The sequence below is a fragment of the Zea mays genome, chromosome 1, assembly GCF_902167145.1.
Source record: "Zea mays cultivar B73 chromosome 1, Zm-B73-REFERENCE-NAM-5.0, whole genome shotgun sequence".
NCBI classification, from domain to species: domain Eukaryota; kingdom Viridiplantae; phylum Streptophyta; class Magnoliopsida; order Poales; family Poaceae; genus Zea; species Zea mays.
Window position 1 is genome coordinate 181,690,596 of NC_050096.1, and position 18,569 is coordinate 181,709,164.

At 43.2% G+C, this 18,569-nt stretch overlaps 1 protein-coding gene across 1 annotated transcript; it reads right to left on the reverse strand.

The window, feature by feature from the left end:
- Positions 1 to 3,894: 3,894 nt before the first annotated feature.
- LOC103640640 (uncharacterized) lies at positions 3,895 to 12,525 on the reverse strand. Its single transcript, XM_008664102.3, has 4 exons — positions 12,098 to 12,525; positions 4,773 to 6,477; positions 4,628 to 4,678; positions 3,895 to 4,523 (listed from the first exon to the last, which is right to left on the reverse strand). Exons 1-2 carry the CDS (start codon positions 12,445 to 12,447, stop codon positions 5,331 to 5,333), a joined length of 1,497 nt encoding a protein of 498 aa, XP_008662324.1. The 5' UTR covers positions 12,448 to 12,525; the 3' UTR covers positions 3,895 to 4,523; positions 4,628 to 4,678; positions 4,773 to 5,330.
- Positions 12,526 to 18,569: the final 6,044 nt, after the last annotated feature.

Genomic DNA, 18,569 nt, shown 5'->3' on the forward strand with positions numbered 1-18,569 from the left:
TTTCTGCTAATTATCGATTTCAACGTACTCTTTTTAGTTTCAAGATTTACATCAAAGTTTTTGAACTACACAACTTTTTATAGTGCTATTTATTTGCTATTTGACTACTTCATTTTGTTTAGTTGATCATGCACAAAGAAGAGGAAATCAAATGATTCTCAAAACAATAACACCTAAGTGTACTTATTTATTTATCCTATTATTTTTTTCTATACAGATTTTGGGCTTTACAACGGCCGCCTGCCTCCGCCCTCTACACGTATACTAGCTACGCTATCCTCGACGCCAGCATCACGAGCCGGGCCAGTGGCTGCTGACTTCACCCTAGCAGCACCAACGTTCAAGCGCCTCACTCTAGTAGAGATGACGGAGTGACGCCGCCAGGGGCTATGCTACAATTGCGATGAGCCGTTTGTATGAGGCCATCACTGCCAACGCCTCTTCTACCTTGAGGTGACCATTAACGACAATGGGGTGGCTGCGACAGAAGATCCCCCACCCCCGTAATCCTGCCTTCCAGCTCGAGGACGAGCTGTTTTTGGAGGCCGGGAGAGTTGTTATGACCGACAGCCTAGCAGCCCTAATAAAATCAGTTAGTTTGTTTAGATGGATAAGTATCAGTTAGTTTGTTTAGATGGATAGGGATAATGAGTTTGTTTAGATAGATAAGGATTTGGTTTGTTAAGATATTAGATAAGGACGGTTGCTATCTTAGCCCTATAAATGTACCCCTTCATCAATGAAAGATTAAGCAAGCAAATCATCTTGCTCGGCTTCCCCCTTTTCCTGTGTCTACTGTTCACCACGAGTACTGTTCATCCCGTGAACAGTACCACGCCCCTTCCAGCCAGCAACCCTAACCCTAGGACAACGACACCCAAACGCCGTGGTCCAGAGCCTCACCCTTCTCACCACTCATACCTTCTTGGAAGTCGTAGCTCCGACACTCTGTTTGTCAAGCTTGACATATCAAAAGCTTTCGATTCCCTCGATTGGGTATATCTTTTAGATGTTTTGAGAGCTCTAGGATTCACTCAAAAGTGGAGAAATTGGATCGCCACAATCTTAGGTTCTTCTTCTAAAATCATCATTAATGGGCAACAAACATATGCAACTAAGCACATGCGTGGGGAGCGTCAGGGAGATCCGCTATCTCCCTTTCTGTTTGTCCTAGCAATGGACCCTCTGCAGAGGATGATTGAGATGGCGGCAGACGTCGAGCTTCTAGGGCGGGTCTTGCCAAAAGAGGCAAACTATAATGTTCTCTCTATGCAGATGATATGACAATGTTTGCTAAAGCAGATAAGGAGGACTTGGAAGTTCTAAAAAGAATTATGGAAGTTTTTGAAAGGTGTTTAGGTCTTAAGATCAATTTCGATAAAACTGAAATGTTTCCGATTCGTTACCCTAAAACTCTTTGGCCACATCTGATGGAAGTGTTCCCTAGCAAATATTCAAAATTCCCTGGAAAGTATCTTGGGCTACCTCTTCACTTCAGAAATGTTAAAAGAGTTAACGTTCTGTTGGGGGTCTTCGTCTTTCGAAGGTCCTCAAAAACACATTTAACTATCGATTGTCAAGATGCCATTAAGTGTCGTAGGAGCTTCGACGCCAAAACATCTTTAGGGCAGAGGGTGGAGAAAGACGAAGATGTTAGCTTCGTCATAACAACACAAGGAGACAAAGATAGAAGATCAACGAAGTCAGGAGGTGTCATCCAGAATGCTAAAGGAAGAAGACAATATTGCCGTCATATTATTTGTAAATCATATGTACTGGTCTTACAGACATATTTGTAATTGTATATGAAGCTGTATGTCCCCCTATAAATAGATGAACAGTGCCTACATAAAGTACCTTTTTGGAGGACAGATAATTGCCCTGTGTAATTCCTTCTCTGACGCACCTTCGCTCTAGCTTACACTAAGGAGCCGAAGGTACGATTGTAAATGTATTATGTATGGAGGAGGAAATAAAGGGTAAAAACACTTGAGATGAGTTAACATGGTTAACTTCTTCATATATTTTGTGTATTCACCTTTATGCTTTCGAGCGATTCATTTAATTAAGCTTTAACCTTCGTCCTCGAAGGGGTTATCCCAAAGGGATAAATATTTGAAGACGAAGGTTAATTACCTTCCTAACATTGTATTACCTAGTTTTCAACCATGTATAGCAATTGAGAACAAGTGACCAACATGTTCAACCGCTAATTGATAAAATCAACAAAAGGCTGGTAGGGTGGAAAGGTAAGCTCCTCTCAAAGACGGGTAGGGAAACCTTGATTAAAGTTGTGTTGTCAACACAACCTATCTACCATCTAACGGTTTTTCTGGCACAAAAATAGCTCCTTAAACGAATTGATAAGATAAGAATAAGTTTTCTTTGGGAAAGGAAATAATCTAGAATCATGTAGCAGGGGTCGCTGCTTGATCAACTGGCCTACAACTTGTTTGCCAAAGAATAAGGGGGCCTTGGTATTCTGGACCTAGAACGTTTTGCAAGAGCGCTACGACTAAGATGATTGTGGCTACGATGGAAGGTCAAAGAAAAAGTGTGGGTTGGCATGCAATTACCATGTGATAAGTCTGATGTGGATCCCTTCCATGCATCCACAATTGTGAACATTGGCAACGGGAAGATGGCAGATTTCTGGGATCGAGTTGGATTGAGGGACAGGCACCAAGGACTATTGCACCAAGTCTATACAAGAAAACAAGGAGTAAGAACATCACAGTGTTCAAAGCTCTTCATAACAATTACTGGATGCAGTTCTGTTCTCCTTACACTCAGGAGGAGGAAGTGAGAAATTTTGTCTCCCTATGGCATGCAATCAGTAGCACACAAGACCTCAATGATTTGGAAGACACCATTTTTGGTGATGAACGACGGATGGGCAATACAATACAAGTAGTGCATACAAAATTCAATTCACAATGAACTTTTGTAGAATTAAAATCAGCCCCATTTGGAAAGCAAGAATCAACCAAAATGTCATTTTTCTCTTGGACGCAATTGTACAACAGAGTTTTAACTTCAGACAACCTTCAGAAAATGGGATGGCCTTGCATCCCAATCTGTTGTCTATGTAATTCATCTCCTGAGACACGGGGCCAACTTTGTAAGGATTAACCCTTTATAGGAATAGTGTGGAGCAGGATCTTTGCTTGGGCTGATCTGCGGTTCCTGAGTGGTACCCCCAATTCAGGATCTCTGTATGCTTGGTGGAGAAGACTAAGGAGCCTCTGTAGTAAGCAGTCAAGAAAAAGTTTGGATGGCCTTCTCATTTACTTTTGGTGGAGCATATGGTTGGAAAGAAACAACAGGATTTTTCAGCAACAATAAAGAATGGCAGAACATGTTGTTCAGTTGGTGAAAGAGCTCGTCGGAAAAGGAATATCTAGTTTTAAAGGGCGACCATCGAACAAGCTTTGTACAGTTTCATCTTATCCTCGCTCTTAAACAGATGTGCAGGCTTGTTTAGTTTTATGGGGCTGTGCGTCTTGTTTTTTTGTTTTCTTTCCATACCCCAAGTTCTTGTGGGTGTTTACTTATATTTTTTTACCTTCTAATATATTGGAGAGGAAAATCTTTTGCCTCTTCCTTTAAAAAAAACATAATTGTGGCGCGTTTAATTCCTCCTCAATTGCGCTCCATAATTGTTCTCAGTTGTACATTAGCAGCCTAAAAAAACTGCGCCCACCCTTTACCTTTGCCTACTTCGATCACAATCTACACATTTATCATTACATCGGCAAGTCTAAAAATCAGTTGTGGTTGAATCTATTTTGGTTGATCGTCGTAGATATTGTCAGTGTGTAGTGTTAGTGTGTCTATTTCTCTACATATTCAAAGACCTGCTAATTTTTCTCTTTTTGTTAAAAGCAAAAAATGTTTCGGTTTGAATATTTCAGTGGTACTTCTTTATTTGAGGGCAATTAATGCACACCTTCATATACAGTAGATGGTTGAGCACCGTAAGCAATGGTGCTTATCTATCAGGCAGAGCTTCTTCACACTCCCCTTGACTAGGCAAGCACATTACCAACCAGGTTCTTGTCGTTGCTTTTGTGGAAGAGTTGTTGAGCTTTCTTCACAAGCGAAACCAGTGGCTCATCTGCAGTCTTCGTCACCTGATACTGATAACGATCATCGGCCTCAAATAACACGAGGCAGTTATCGAGATCTGACAATGTCTTGAAAGACGATTCAGATAGCACGTCCATGAAATCGTGCTCCGTGAAGTCTTTGATGCACATGGGCTTGAGCTGTGCCATTGAAACAACCAGCTGGCAGGTAAGCTTCACTGTCCGCAGGCATTGGAACGTGTTGTTGTTGTTGTTGTTGTTAGCCTGTAGTATTATGTCCTTGAGCTTTCTCACCAGAGACACCATGTCTTTAGGGGCAGCACAGGTGAAGCCATGTTCATCGACCATGCCGTCACATATGACCACGGCAAGTGATAGCAGGGCCACCAGGAATTCCTCTTCTTCTTCTTGCTGCTCCTCGTCGCCTTTTACATCCTGGGAATTGAGCAGAGTGCCATCATATATAGAAGATATGGTAGCCTTGCCCTTGCATATAATATAGAGGTTTGATATCCTGGAAAGAGAGATGGGGTTATTACCGTTTCCAGCTTGTTTGATTCGCTTGGGACCAGTAGAATCAGATGAAGAACCTGAAACGGTGGAGAAAGAAACTTCAATTGTCAACAGCAAGCTTCCATACTTTTGAACTGAACGTGGATTGGATTGGAAGGACCTAGTTAGTACCTTTGTCAGCATCTCAATCGCATCGTCCTTCCCTGGAGGTTGTCCATGTTCTGTAGAAATATGTGAACACAAGCACTCGAGGGTTCTTGCTGCCCTAACTCGACTTGGAGAGCCCTTACTTTTAGCCAGCATGTCAGTAAGCCGGCCAGCAACATGACGCAGTTCTGCAGGCAGCATGTGCCAGTGCTTCCCTAGCTTTCTTCCTCAGTGTGCTATCCTGCTGTCGCTGTTCCTCATCTCCCTGAATGTTGCTGCCGTCAACGCCACCATCCACTTGAACAAGGAAGATGCACCACAGCCCCCTGATGATGTCAGCCTTGCCCAGCAGCCTCGACCTCGAGGCGGCAGACCTGTCTGACGAAGGCAACGCCAGTTCTGCTAGGATGTCAACGGCAGCTGCCTTCAGTGCTGGGCCAAACGAATTGTTGTCGTCCTCCTCCTCCAAAACCCTCGACAGGTTAGAGATCGCCTGTGCGTTGCTTGCGATCCCGTCATGCAGCCCTCTGCTGGCCTCTCCAGGAGCTCTAACCAGCCTGGTTATGATCCTCAGCGATGTGGCTAGCATGTCAAAACCCACTCTGTAGTCTGTACTGCCGTGCCCGCGGTGGTGTCGAGGAAGAAAGCATGGGAGGAGCATAGGGGCGCTGTGAGCTTTGAGAGCAGGACGTTGTTGTTGCACATGTGGGCACGGTTTGCTCGGTGTAGAGCCAGCCTCTCGACGATAAGCAGCCCTTGAGAGATGAGCTGCTTTGGTCCGCCGCCAGAGGGTGGTAAGGTGTCTTCGTCCTTTTTCTCTTTCTCAAAGATATTGAACAAGTTGATACGAGATAGGATGGTAAAGTATAGCAGTCCAATACCCCCGCGCTTGCTAATGCTCGCTGCTGCTGCTTGTCGTGGTTCTTCTGTTGCAGCAGTTGTAGCTGTGGGAAACCGATAATCAGAGGCTTGAAGCAGTGAAGCCATGTGATGCAATGCTCTGGGGAACTGGTCGATGCGGCGGAGATGATCGCCAGCAGCAAGAGCCGCAACGATCCTAGCGGCACGCTCCCTGGTCTCGCAGTCGCCCACCTCGAGGGCTTCCATGAGGTTCTCAAGGGGACCCCTGCAAGGCAGCAGCAGGCTGGGTGCTACTGGCACCTTGTCGCCGACGAACGTGTCCAGCATGCGAAGCGCAGAACAACGATCGTGCAGCGATTCGGAGCCGAGCAAGCCAACTGCAAAGGTGACCAAGTTTCTGCCCCGCGGCGCTCTCTCGAGTATGGGTATGGTTTTGGTTTCTTCAAGGTATGCCCACACCAAGGCGATGCCCCACTCCCCAAATCTGCACTTCTTGCTCACAGTAGAAACACAGCACTTCTCCAAAACGACCATCATCTTCCACAAGTAGAAGGCATTGCTCTGAGCCAGGGTGAGAGAGTAAAAAATCTGCAGGGATGCCTTGAGCTTTGCTGAATTGGCAGCATCGTTGCCAACATTGCCATAGTTGTTTGCTCGTAGCCTGAACGATGAAAGAGCTATGGCAACCAGCGGCGCCAAAGTAAGGACTTGAAGCACAACAGAATATACAGTTATCAGCACCCCAAGCAAGAGCATCCATACAACCGAGCGACAACACATAGATGATGGCAGATCATCACGTAGTCCAATGTACACATTGCCCGCTGCCAGGAAATATCCAGTCGTGTACTCGTACAAATCTGCTAGACTGTTGAGACAAATTAGCTAGGATAACTAACCTGCTACCATGCATATGTCCTACTAAAAACCCAGTAGTACAAAGTTCGCGCGCTGCAACGAAAACAATAACATTTGTATAGACACCTTAAAAACATACTATTGTTGAACACCAAAACGAGCCTCACGGACGGTCCGGCCCTGAGGCCGGACGGTCCGCGGTCTGGACAGTCCGTGGTGGTGGCGCGGACGGTCCGCGCGTGCGCAGAGTCAGTTAGGGTTCCTAGTTTCTCGCAGGATTTGTTACCTAAAACCGCGGGATTAACTCGGAAAACAGTTTGAAGCGGATCCAGACCTCCCCTTTATATAGATGAAGGGCTACGGCCGATTGAACCCCCAACAATCGATCAAATCAAGTCTATTTCTCGTTTTTACCTTATGCATCATGAGTAGTTCTAGTTTAGCCCTAGTTTAGTATTCCAATCCCTAAATTCTCCGCTTCTCTTCGACTCTACATCGATTAGATGAGTCTTTGTCGGCCTGCCGAGCCTAGACAACCCTTAGGATCTCTCCTCCCTGACGGGGTCCCTCCCGGGAGCGAGATCCAGGCGCCGCCGGCGACCTTCGCCGCCCCTGCGCACGCACGGACCGTCCGGCCCCAGGGCGCGGCATGTCAGGCAGGGAACCCTAGCCCTGCGCCAGGTCACGGACCGTCCGCACCTGTGCAGAGAGCACCGCCACCGGTTCTCACGCAGTGATTGGCGCCCAAAAAAGGCACCAACACACTTTTGGCGACTCCGCTGGGGAATCTGGTGACTAGATCTACTAAAATCAGGCCCTCAAATGGCCGGTTCTAAAGATCATACTGATATCTCCCCAGATAATATCCTGAAGATGGCTGTTGAAAATCTGACGGCCGGTGAGCAACAGCAATACGAGGGCTACATGCATCAAGCGAAAGAGAAATTCTTATCACAATACACGGTGGATCGCCACCAAAAGGTTATCAAACATGGAGAGACCGACGTCGCATCTCTTCTATCTTCGCTTCAAGTCCCCAACAACGTAAGTAAACCCGACGATATTCAATCTATTAAATATTATGTGGATCAGCGGCAGGATCAAATGAAACAACAGATTGTAGGGTTAGAAGAGTCAATTAGAAAATTAACACGTACATTGGAAAAGTCTGTTGCTCCTAGTTTTCCATCATAAGAAACTAGTAATAGGGTATTTATGTCTGATGCATCGGCAACAAATGGGGATTCACAGCCCCAACCTTTATATGGTATGCCGATGAACTCATATTCAGGGCAAATACAACCACTGCCGTCCCTGCTTGGCAGATCGGCGCCCCTCAACATGGTCGGACCGTCCGAGCCTCTGTCTGGACCGTCCGACCCATACGCGGATCGTCCGGCTTGCTCTGCCGGACAGTCCGGGGCCGCCCTAGGACCACCGCCATCCCTGATTGGTAGATTGGCAACCCTGGACGTAGTCGGACCGTCCGAGCTTCTGCCCGGACCGTCCGAGCCTCTGTCTGGACCGTCCGACCCATACGCGGATCGTCCGGCTTGCTCTGCCGGACAGTCCGGGGCCGCCCTAGGACCACCGCCATCCCTGATTGGTAGATTGGCAACCCTGGACGTAGTCGGACCGTCCGAGCTTCTGCCCGGACCGTCCGACCCTTACGCGGACCGTCCGGCTTTCCCTGCCGGACAGTCCAGGGCCGCATCAGGACTACCACGTGGCATCCCGATAATGGCGAACGCAACCGGTCAGTTCGGATTTACCACCGGACAAACCGGATACGCATATGCAGAACCTGCTGTTGCACACCATGCACCAAATTATTACACACCACAGCAGCAGTATGTTTCGCCCTCTACATATTTAAACCATAGCGCACCATATAATAACAGACACATCAACACTATCGATCGGTCACGGCAAGAAGGTCGATATACTAATGCCCGACCAAATGAGCCCCACAGCCCAGGATCCGGTGGTCCGTCACCAGGTGCAATGGAAAGAATTAGGGAAGAGATGAATGAACTATTTCGAGATAAGTTCGGAGTTAGTGTAGCCAGAGTGGGGCAATCATACCAAAAGTCGTATAATCACTGGTTTGACGCTGTCCCATATCCACAAGGGGCAAGGATACCGGAATTTTCTAAGTTTTTTGGTGAGAATGGGAGAAGCACACACGAACACATAGGCCAGTTCCTAGCACACCTAGGCGAATTGGCCGATGGAGAAGCATTTCGTGTTCGATTATTTTCTTTATCCCTTACTGGTACCGCTTTTGCATGGTACGTTGCCCTGCCTCCTAATTCCATTAATTCCTGGAATGAGTTAGAAAGTAAATTTCATGAACATTTCTTTGTCGGGGAATATGAATTAGGGCTAGCTAACTTAGCTTCGGTCCGCCAAGGACGCGAAGAATCGGTTAATGATTATATCCGGAGGTTCCGGGACACTAGAAACCGATGCTTTAGGATCCATGTCGCAGACAAAGAGCTAGCAGGGTTAGCTTTTAATGGGTTGCTATCCTACTTAAAAGACAAATTAGATGGGACTCAATTCTTTTCGATAGCCCAGCTACATCAGCGGGCTTTAGCCTGTGAAAGCCGATTTAAAGAGACATCAAAATCGGCCGCCTGTACTATACATCTAATAGAGCGTGATAGTTCAGATGATGAATCCGCAGATGTATATACCGCTGAGTTTATTTGGCCAACAAAGGCCAAATCTTCAGCATGTTCTTCCTTACAGCCGGTTCAAAAGAATTGGCAAGAAGAGATTAAATTTACCTTTAATGTTGCCAAATGCGATAAGATATTTGATGAGCTACTTAAAATGACAACATTAAATTAACTCATACTATCCCTCCTATAGATGAATTGAAGAGACGTGCTTATTGTAAGTGGCATAATTCTTTTTCTCATGCCACCAATGACTGTAATGTTTTTCGTCGACAGGTACAATCAGACATAAATGATATATGGCCGGTTAGCTTTTCAGGAAATGCAAGTGGACACACAGCCATTTCCTGTTAATACAATAGATGTCGCATGTGAAAAGGTCTTAGTTCGGCCCGAAATGGTCGATAAAAGCAAAAGCAAAGACATCATCATTTACGATCCTCGCATGTCAAATATATCGTAGAAGGAGGTTGCTCGAAAAGTTCTGAATAATAAGACTAACAAATCCTAAAGCGTCGGGGGGCAGACACAATTAAGGAATTGGGCACGACAACCTGACCAGAGCATCGTGGACGGTCCGGCACCTACGTGCAGGCGGTCCGGTGCTCATAAAGACGGTCCAGCTGGCTCAGCCAGATAGTCCGCCCATGGCCAGAGGCGTCAGTGTCCACACAAAGCAAGGAAAGAGATGCGAGGGCAAAGCCAACATGACACACATGGTCGGCTAGTAAAAGCCGGCCCTACTTTCGATCAATTGCTAGCCAAAAATGCTAGCAAGAAGACTCTTCCATGTGATTGGTCAACGAAGAAACCCCGGTCACCTGCTAAAACAAAACGTCTGAACAAAGCGGCCCAAAAGGCGACACAACAAGCATCGCATGTTCATCCTATGAGACCAGGGTACTTTCCACCCGTCTATTCATCGTCAGTATATTATCCTGTTCAAATATGGAATGGTACGACGATGAAAACATGGCACATGTATAGTCCCTTTGTCTATCCAGACTGGGGGGCACCTCCATTATATTCCTTTTGATCCATTGATCAAATGGTCATGGCCGAGGAAGATACAATCCGAAACGACCTTTATACATTGGTGCTTTATTGAATGTTCTCCATTTTAAAAAGTCGGTGACTTACATCAGGTTTAGTTCATATGCTTTTGGTTCATCAACCTTCACCAAAAGGCAGGGGGCATATGTTGGACACCTAAAAGAGCCTCGTGGACGGTCCGGCCCTGAGGCCAAACGGTCCGCGGTCCGGATAGTCCGCGGTGGTGGCGCAGACGGTTCGTGCGTGCGCAGAGTCAGTTAGGGTTCCTAGTTTCTCGCGGGATTTGTTACTTAAAACCACGGGATTAACTCGGGAAACAGTTTAAAACGGATCCAGACCTCCTCTTTATATATGTGAAGGGCTACGGCCGATTGAACCTCCCAACAATCGATCAAATTAAGTCTATTTCTCGTTTTTACCTTATGCATTAGAAGTAGTTCTAGTTTAGTATTTCAATCCCCAAATTCTCCGCTTCTCTTCGACTCTACGTCGATTAAAGGAATCTAGGTCGGCCTGCCGAGCCTAGACAACCCTTAGGATATCTTCTCCCCGACGGGGTCCCTCCCGAGAGCGAGATCCAGGCGCCGCCGGCGACCTTCACCGTCGCTGCGCACGCGCGGATGGTCTGGCACATCAAGCAGGGAACTCTAGCCTTGTGCCAGGTCGCGGACCGTCCGGCCCCTGGTCGCAGACCGTTTGCGCCTGTGTATAGAACACCGCCACCGGTTCTCACGCAGTAATTGGCGCCCCAAAAAGGCACCAACAACTATAATCATAATATTTTGAACATCAATATTCCACATAAATCCTGGTGAACCATTCAATGATCTTCGTGAACCATTCAATGAGTATATATATATATATAATATTACATATTTGTATTTTTATTTTTTTAGTTATGACGGTTGAAAGAACTATATATATATATATATATATATATATATATATATATATATATATATATATATATATATATATATATATATATATATATATATATATATATATATATATATATATATATATATATATATGACAGAATACTCACTATTTCTTTTGTCAATCGGCAGCACTATTTTGTCAATCGGCTACAACTAAACAGGCCAAGGAGTGTGGAAACTGCCATTGTAATGGTATGCATGGTGCGTCTAGAAATGCACGAATGTGTGTGTGGCAGCACTATTTGTTCAATCAGCTAGCTACAACTAAATAGGCCAAAGAGTCTGGAAACTGATAGATCTTTAAGAACATCTCCCCACAACTTCGAGTTGCAAGATCTTCAAGAAAGAATACAAACGGAAGCAAAATATGGCAGACCCCTTTAGACTCTAGATTCGAAACCTGTAACCGACCATTTCTGTGAAAAAATATACATTTAATCGCAGTTAATAAAATATTATATGGACCCCTACAGTAAGAACACACACGATATAAAGAGGTACAAAACATTTGAGCATAATATTCTACGTCATCTATGTGATGAATGTCTAGATGCAAACGTTGATGAAACTCCTCCGGTTTTGTGGCTTCCAAACTAACCCTAAAGACTTTAACCCTAGATGATAGCCTCAACCCAAAACCCAGAACCAAGAACTATAAGATCCAAGAACCAAGCATGTGTCTTCCTGGACCCATTATACATGGCTCTAAGCCTCTACGATCTCTTTTATAGCACAAGGAAGAAGAGAGGGCGAGGGTTAATTCCTTGTATAGATGACATGCCCTATCTAGTAGAGGCTCAGCTACTCCTATCTCTCGTTGTAGTTATTGAGCCATGCGTGGTGCAGCCTCCGATGTGCCAAAGTGTAGAATATGATCTGCCACTAAATGGGAGCGGCGATGGATATGATGGGGATGGACGAGGGAGAGAGAAATCAAGTTAATTAAGCTTACTTGACTGCAAATGACGTGCTAATGGCAGCGAGACACCAAAAGTCGATGAGCTTGAGCACGGAGACGAAGCCACCAAGGAGGACGACGGTGGACCACGTCAGCAACAGGTACGCGAGGCCGGTGGCGACCTTCCGTGCGGCGGACTCAAGCAGCAGGTAATCGTTGATCAGCCTCTCTTCCGGCCTCCTTGCGAGAAATCTCTCAGCATCACTGTAGTTCTTCTCCATTAATCTCGCCCACCACCATCTGCTGCTATCGCTTCTTCTAAGCCCCCCTACTGCTGCAATGGGATTGGGAGGCTGTCGCCGCCCTAGCCCTACGGCGCCGGAGGCGGACGTGGACGACGGCATCTGATTTTTGCTGAAGCTAAAAGAAGAAACAACACAGGTGCGTGCTCCGTGTTTATGATCCGCCTGCACTGCATGCAGCTCCCAGCTTGTCGTCGCTGCTCCCGGCGGCCCCTATATATTCTCGACAGAGGAACTCCCTTTATTCCTCCATGGCAATCCAATTCGGCAACACGCCCAAGGGAAGAATAACTTCTTTGCTTGGCTGCGAGTTCGCGCAAAGAATTAGACTGCCTATGCTCGATTGCCTTTTAAGAGAAACTGTTTTTTTGTAAATTGTCGAACATACACTGCATCGGAAAACACTATTACCAGTGTCTGTCAGATTAGCAACTGACGGATTTAAACAGGCAATTACTATATATCACTTTTAGATCCAAGCTAGGAACGGCGTTTTCATTAGTATAGAGAAGCTCTACAGTGGCGGTCGTAAACCTATTTACAATGACGTTTTTCGTAACAGCTAGTGCTAGGAGCCAATAGAAATCATTATTTTTACAGACGGATAACTGAGGACCGCCAGTGAAAATCGATTTTTACTTGCGGTCGGCGTAATAAAACCGCCAGTGCAAATCGTTTCCATAAAACATAAAACAGCTTCTAAAAATAGCAAAAAATTATTTTTATTAGGGGAGGCCTCGGCCCACCCATCCCACATGTCCGTCTCAGTCGAAGTCACAAAGTCGCGTCATTTTTCGTGCACTACGTGGTTGCTAGAAATCGAACATCTGACCTCACCTTCACGCGTACCCTCCTCTACCACTCCGCCTATGACGTGCTTTGTGTCTAGTTTGTAGTTTTGTTGCCCACATATTACAACCAAATAAGTGTAAATTGCTTGTTTGAGACCGTAAACGAATTCAAATAAAAATGTTGTCAACTACAAAGTTGAATAATTTTTGAAGTTCTATAACTTTCATTTTGACACTTTTTTCATCCGAGGTCGTTTGCAAAATTTGAATTTTAAATTTGACAAATTTAGATACAATTTTTGAGAGCCGAAATGATTTCAAATAAAAAAGTTGTCATCTACACAATTTTATAACTTTCAGAGATCTACAACTTTTATTTTGGTGGTTTCATCATACGAGATCGTTTGAAAAACTCAAAAAATTAAGGATAAAAATGATTTCTAGTGGCGGTTCCACTAGAAATAGATTTTTACAGGCGGTTTCTTAAGAAAACCGTCACTAGAAATCATGGATTTCTATTAGCGGTTTTCGTAAGGAACCGCCTCTAGAAATATGATTTCTAGTGGCGATTTTCTTAAAGAACCGCCACTAAAAATAGCACAGGCGGTTGATAACCGAATCCGCCTGTAAAAATGTATCGCACCGCAGGCTTTGATCCTTTTTCTACTAGTGTTTGTAAAATAAAATTGTAACTTTTCTCATACGAGCTCAGATCAAGATAAACTTTATATAAAATTATATAGAGCTCAAAGAGACGTCAAACCTTGTACGTTGTTGACAAATTTTAATTTGGCATGGTTTATATGTTCGAATTACAATATATATTCTAGGCCTGGTTTGACATATATGGTTAACAATGTGTCAATGCCAAGCGGAGACAAAGTAATCATCAAAGTTGCAATACTCGGTGAGATTTTTAACGTTGCAATCAGCAACTTTTAAATTTAAAATCGTTTAGGACTAGTTTGACAACTTTGTTTTTTTCAAATGATTTCCATTATCTGAAATGAAAATAAACTAATTTCGCTTAGAAAAATAGAAATCCCTTAGAAAAATAAGGTTGCCAACCTAGTCATCAAAGTGCCAAATATACAATATAAAATTCAAAATTGTGTAGTTAAAAGAATAGCATGAGTTGTACAGTCTCAGAGGTCTCAACTCTCAAGTTCATATCCTTGGTGTAGTATTAGAGCAGTCATAACACTCCACGTCATCTAGTTTGTATAGCATAAATTTACATGCAACATAAGCAATTTGGTGACATGACAAGAAAATTAAGACAAAGAGTAGGAAATGGTTTCATCTATGAGAAATTAGGTCTGAGTCCCAAGAAACCATTATTTTGGCGTTGGGAGTGAGCATCCGGTTTCCATCTGTAGAGCCCACACGTAGCACACTAGCCGTGTCGTCACGTTCATATTTATTATAACATCACAACAAAAAATTAGTGTTGGAACTTATAGTTTCTATAAGTAATTTTTTAGTCAGATGACAGCTATAGAAATTACTTAGTACTTTCTAGGATGTGATTGCTCTTATTAGCCTCGCTCCCAGTCGAGATAGATACCATCTGCATTAGGCTTGACTTCCCATAGTCACCGTCAGGCAATGTCTTTCAAATGTAGGAGCACGCGCGCGGCAGAGGTTCACTTTCATGGAGATTTTTGTGCTTGCAGCTTGGTGCACTTAGAACCAACGTGATGTACTGACTTTTAATGGGAAGCTATGAAATCGTGTGTGATAAAAATATTGTGTTAGTTAATATTGAAACATTATGGAAGATTGATATTGTCATTATTGCAAATTAATTTACATATTTTGAACAGAATATATTTGTGCAAATATGTATTTTGATATGAAAAAAGTCCAAATTACTCTCTCACCTATGGGCGATTGCTTATGGCCCCCTAAAGTATTTTTAGTTTATTTTAACCCTCCACCTGTTTGAGTTGTTTCAATTTACCCCCTTAACAAAAATTGTCTTTTTTATTTCTCTATGTACAAATTTAGTTTTAATTTTAGTTTTGAGTTCAAATTTTGTTAGTTAGTAGCTAATAGCATTACTTAGCTAGAAAAATATATTATAATGTTATATAATTATTTTGATAGGTCAGGGATCAAATAAGATAATAACTTTAATAATATAAAATTAAAAGTGTAATAATAAAAATAACTTACTATACACTTACTATATTTTTATAACATAAGTTACGATATTCCTAATCACCTCAAAAAATATGAACTTAAAAGTCAACTTGGACATGGTGAAACGAAAAAGACAAATCTCCCTCTCATAAGATTTGCCCTTTCGTTTTTCCACGTACAAGTTGAATTTCTAGTTCATGTTTTCTAAGTTGTTTGAGGACATCATAGCTTATGTTAAAAAGTATATCAAACTTTTTTCATTATTATTTTAAATTTAGTTTTGTACCATTAAAGTTATTTATCTTACATGTCTCTAACCTATCAAAATAATTATAAAAAATATAATATATGTTTTAGACTAAGTTATAGCATTAGCTACTAACCAACAAAATTTAAACTAAAAACTTATTTTGTAAATAAATAAAATAAATAAATTTTGTTAAGTGATAGATAGAACCAACTCAAATAGGTAGAGGGCTAAAATGAACTAAAAATAATTTTGAGGGTTTTATGGACATCGTCCATAGCTGAGGGGAGTAATTTGGATTTTTTTCTTTTGATATCGATGTAACATAATTGTCGGTGTTTCAAACCAGATCCAACAAGTAAATTTGTTTGTGCGCGTTTCAGGGCACAAAATTTATACTGGTTCGGACAGAACGTCTTTACATCCACCCTTTGATGGCTCATGCTACCGACACCTTGTTGCTCAATTCTCGTAGTAGAGGTTACAAGTAGATGAAAGAGGGAGGAGCTCCCAAGTCTCTTATGTGTTGCTAACCCTAAGGACTGCGGGTTTGATGCTCTCTACTAAGCCTTAGGCGTCGTGGTGGTTCACTCCTTGTCTTTGGCCTTTGTGGCCCATCGAGTTTTCTGGTGTGGTTGTTCGCCTATCTGCATGTGACTTCTGTGTGTCGGCCGACCTCCTCTTTTTATAGGCCGGGGTGGGGTCGGCTATCGGTAGCTCCTTAATTAAGGAAGGAGCTACGGACGCTATGGTTAATGGGACATTCTATTTTGATAAAATCATGTTTGTCTGCATGTGCCTCGGTCATGTAAGCTTTTCTGATCGAACTCTTTATGGTTGGCAGTGTGACGGCGAAGAGCTCCGACATTATTATTATCGTTTTTGTGCCACACCGACCTCTGGCCATGGGTGTAGCATGGGTGTCGGCGCGATCCGGCGGTTTGACGTGGGAGGAAGCCATGCATGCATATTGTAGTTAATATTAACAAACACAGGGGCCGATATTGGGCCTGGGCCACCTAGGCCGTGGCCCGGGTCGTAGCCCAAAAATTTTTTATATATATAGTACATATTTTGACTAAAAAAACCCTAACATTGTTTCTGCGTTCTCTATTTTCCTGCGTTACTGCGTCCGCGGCCGCCAGCGGACGACCGAGCGCCAGCGCGAGCAGCAGGCCACCCGCCAGCGCCCCTAGCCCCTAGCCCCCTAAGCAGCACGAGCACTCCAGCAGTACACAGCACCAGCACGGCAGCAGTGCAGCACGCACCTGCACTGCACGGCTGTGAGCTGTTGCCTCCGGCTGTACGGCAGCCAGCCGGCCAGCACCGCAGCACGCCAGCCAGGCCGCTAGGCGGTAGCCCCTGGTGCCTTCTAGTTCCAGTTCCATCAGGCATCAGCAGTCTGTAACTCTGTATTGTAAGCGCTCTTCTCATTTTTTTAGTTTTTTTACTAGTGAACAGTGAGCTAAATACTAAATTGTTAAATGTTTGTGTGACTGATGGTAGACCATAGATTGACATCAAAATCAAAGAATGAAGAGGACAAAAACATTGAGATCGTTTTATTGTCCGGCTCCTACACCTTTGATACGAACTGATTCATCAACACCAAACCAACCTTCCCTAGAAGAACCTGTTTTAGAGCCAGAAACATTAGTTATTGAGGAGGGACAAGCATCATTAGTGAAGTACTAGAGATTGTGGCTGATGATGGCTGTAGTGGGGTTCACATCATAAAACTTTATGTCGTATTGTTCTCATGTGGGATGCTATTTTAGAGGTACTAGAGATTGTGGCTGATGATGGCTCTAGTGGGGATAAGAAATATATGGCTTCTGGTTTGTTGAAACAAATGGAGAGCTTTAAATTTGTGCTTATTTTGCATATCATGATGAGGTTATTAGGCAAGACTAATGATTTGTCACAATGTTTGCAAAGAAAAGATCAGAATATTGTCCTTGCTGTTGGATTGATTGGAGCCACATTGCGGAATATTAGTGAAGTACGTGATAATGGATGGGAGGAATTGTTTGATGAGGTAAAAACCTTTTGTACCCAACATAACATTATTGTACCAAAGATGGATGATACAATTACTGTTCGAGGTCGCTCAAGGGGACGTGGAGGTCAGTTAGTGACTTACTTTCATCATTTCAAAAACGAGATCTTTATTGTTGTGTATGATCAAGTTATTGTGGAATTAAACAATCGTTTCACTGAAAGATCTACTCAATTATTGAGATGAATTTCTTGTCTAGATCCAAGAAATTCATTTGCCAGCTATGACAAAGCTCAGCTAATAGAATTGGCTAAGATTTATTCTGCAGACTTCTCTCAATATGACCTCTTGATCCTTAGAGACCAACTCGATATATTTATTGTTGATGTGAGGGGTAATTCTGATTTTGCAAATTGTGAAGACCTTGGTAATCTGGCTATTAAGATGGTGCAAACTGAGAGACACCTAGTTTTTGCATTGGTTTATCGTCTCATTGAATTAGCCTTAATTTTGCCTGTTGCAACTGCCACGGTTGAAAGAGCCTTCTCAGCTATGAAAATCATCAAGACAGAATTGAGAAATAAGATGGGAAATGATTGGTTGAATCATAGAATGGTATGCTATATAGAAAGAGATATCTTTGCAAGTATTCAAAGTGATGATATTTTATACCATTTTCAAGAATTGAAGAGTCGAATGAAAAAGCTACCTCCACAAAGTTCAAGTGGTATATTTTTGTACTCACTTATACATTTTTGCATTCATTAGTTATATTGTCATGTTGTATCTCTCATTTTATATAAATATTTAACTTGCAATGTGTAGATTCAAATTCACGTGCTAAGGTTGATGAAGTTATTAGAGGCGCCGAAGAACCAAATCGTCTCTAATTAGGTACTTTTATATTTTTAATCAAGTTTATTTCATTTTTAGATGTTGAATTGAAGTAAATACTATTTTAGTATATGTTTATGCTATATTTTGTTTTAGCGGTATGTTTAGCCGTACAATATATTATAGATTATTTAAAGTAACCTACAAG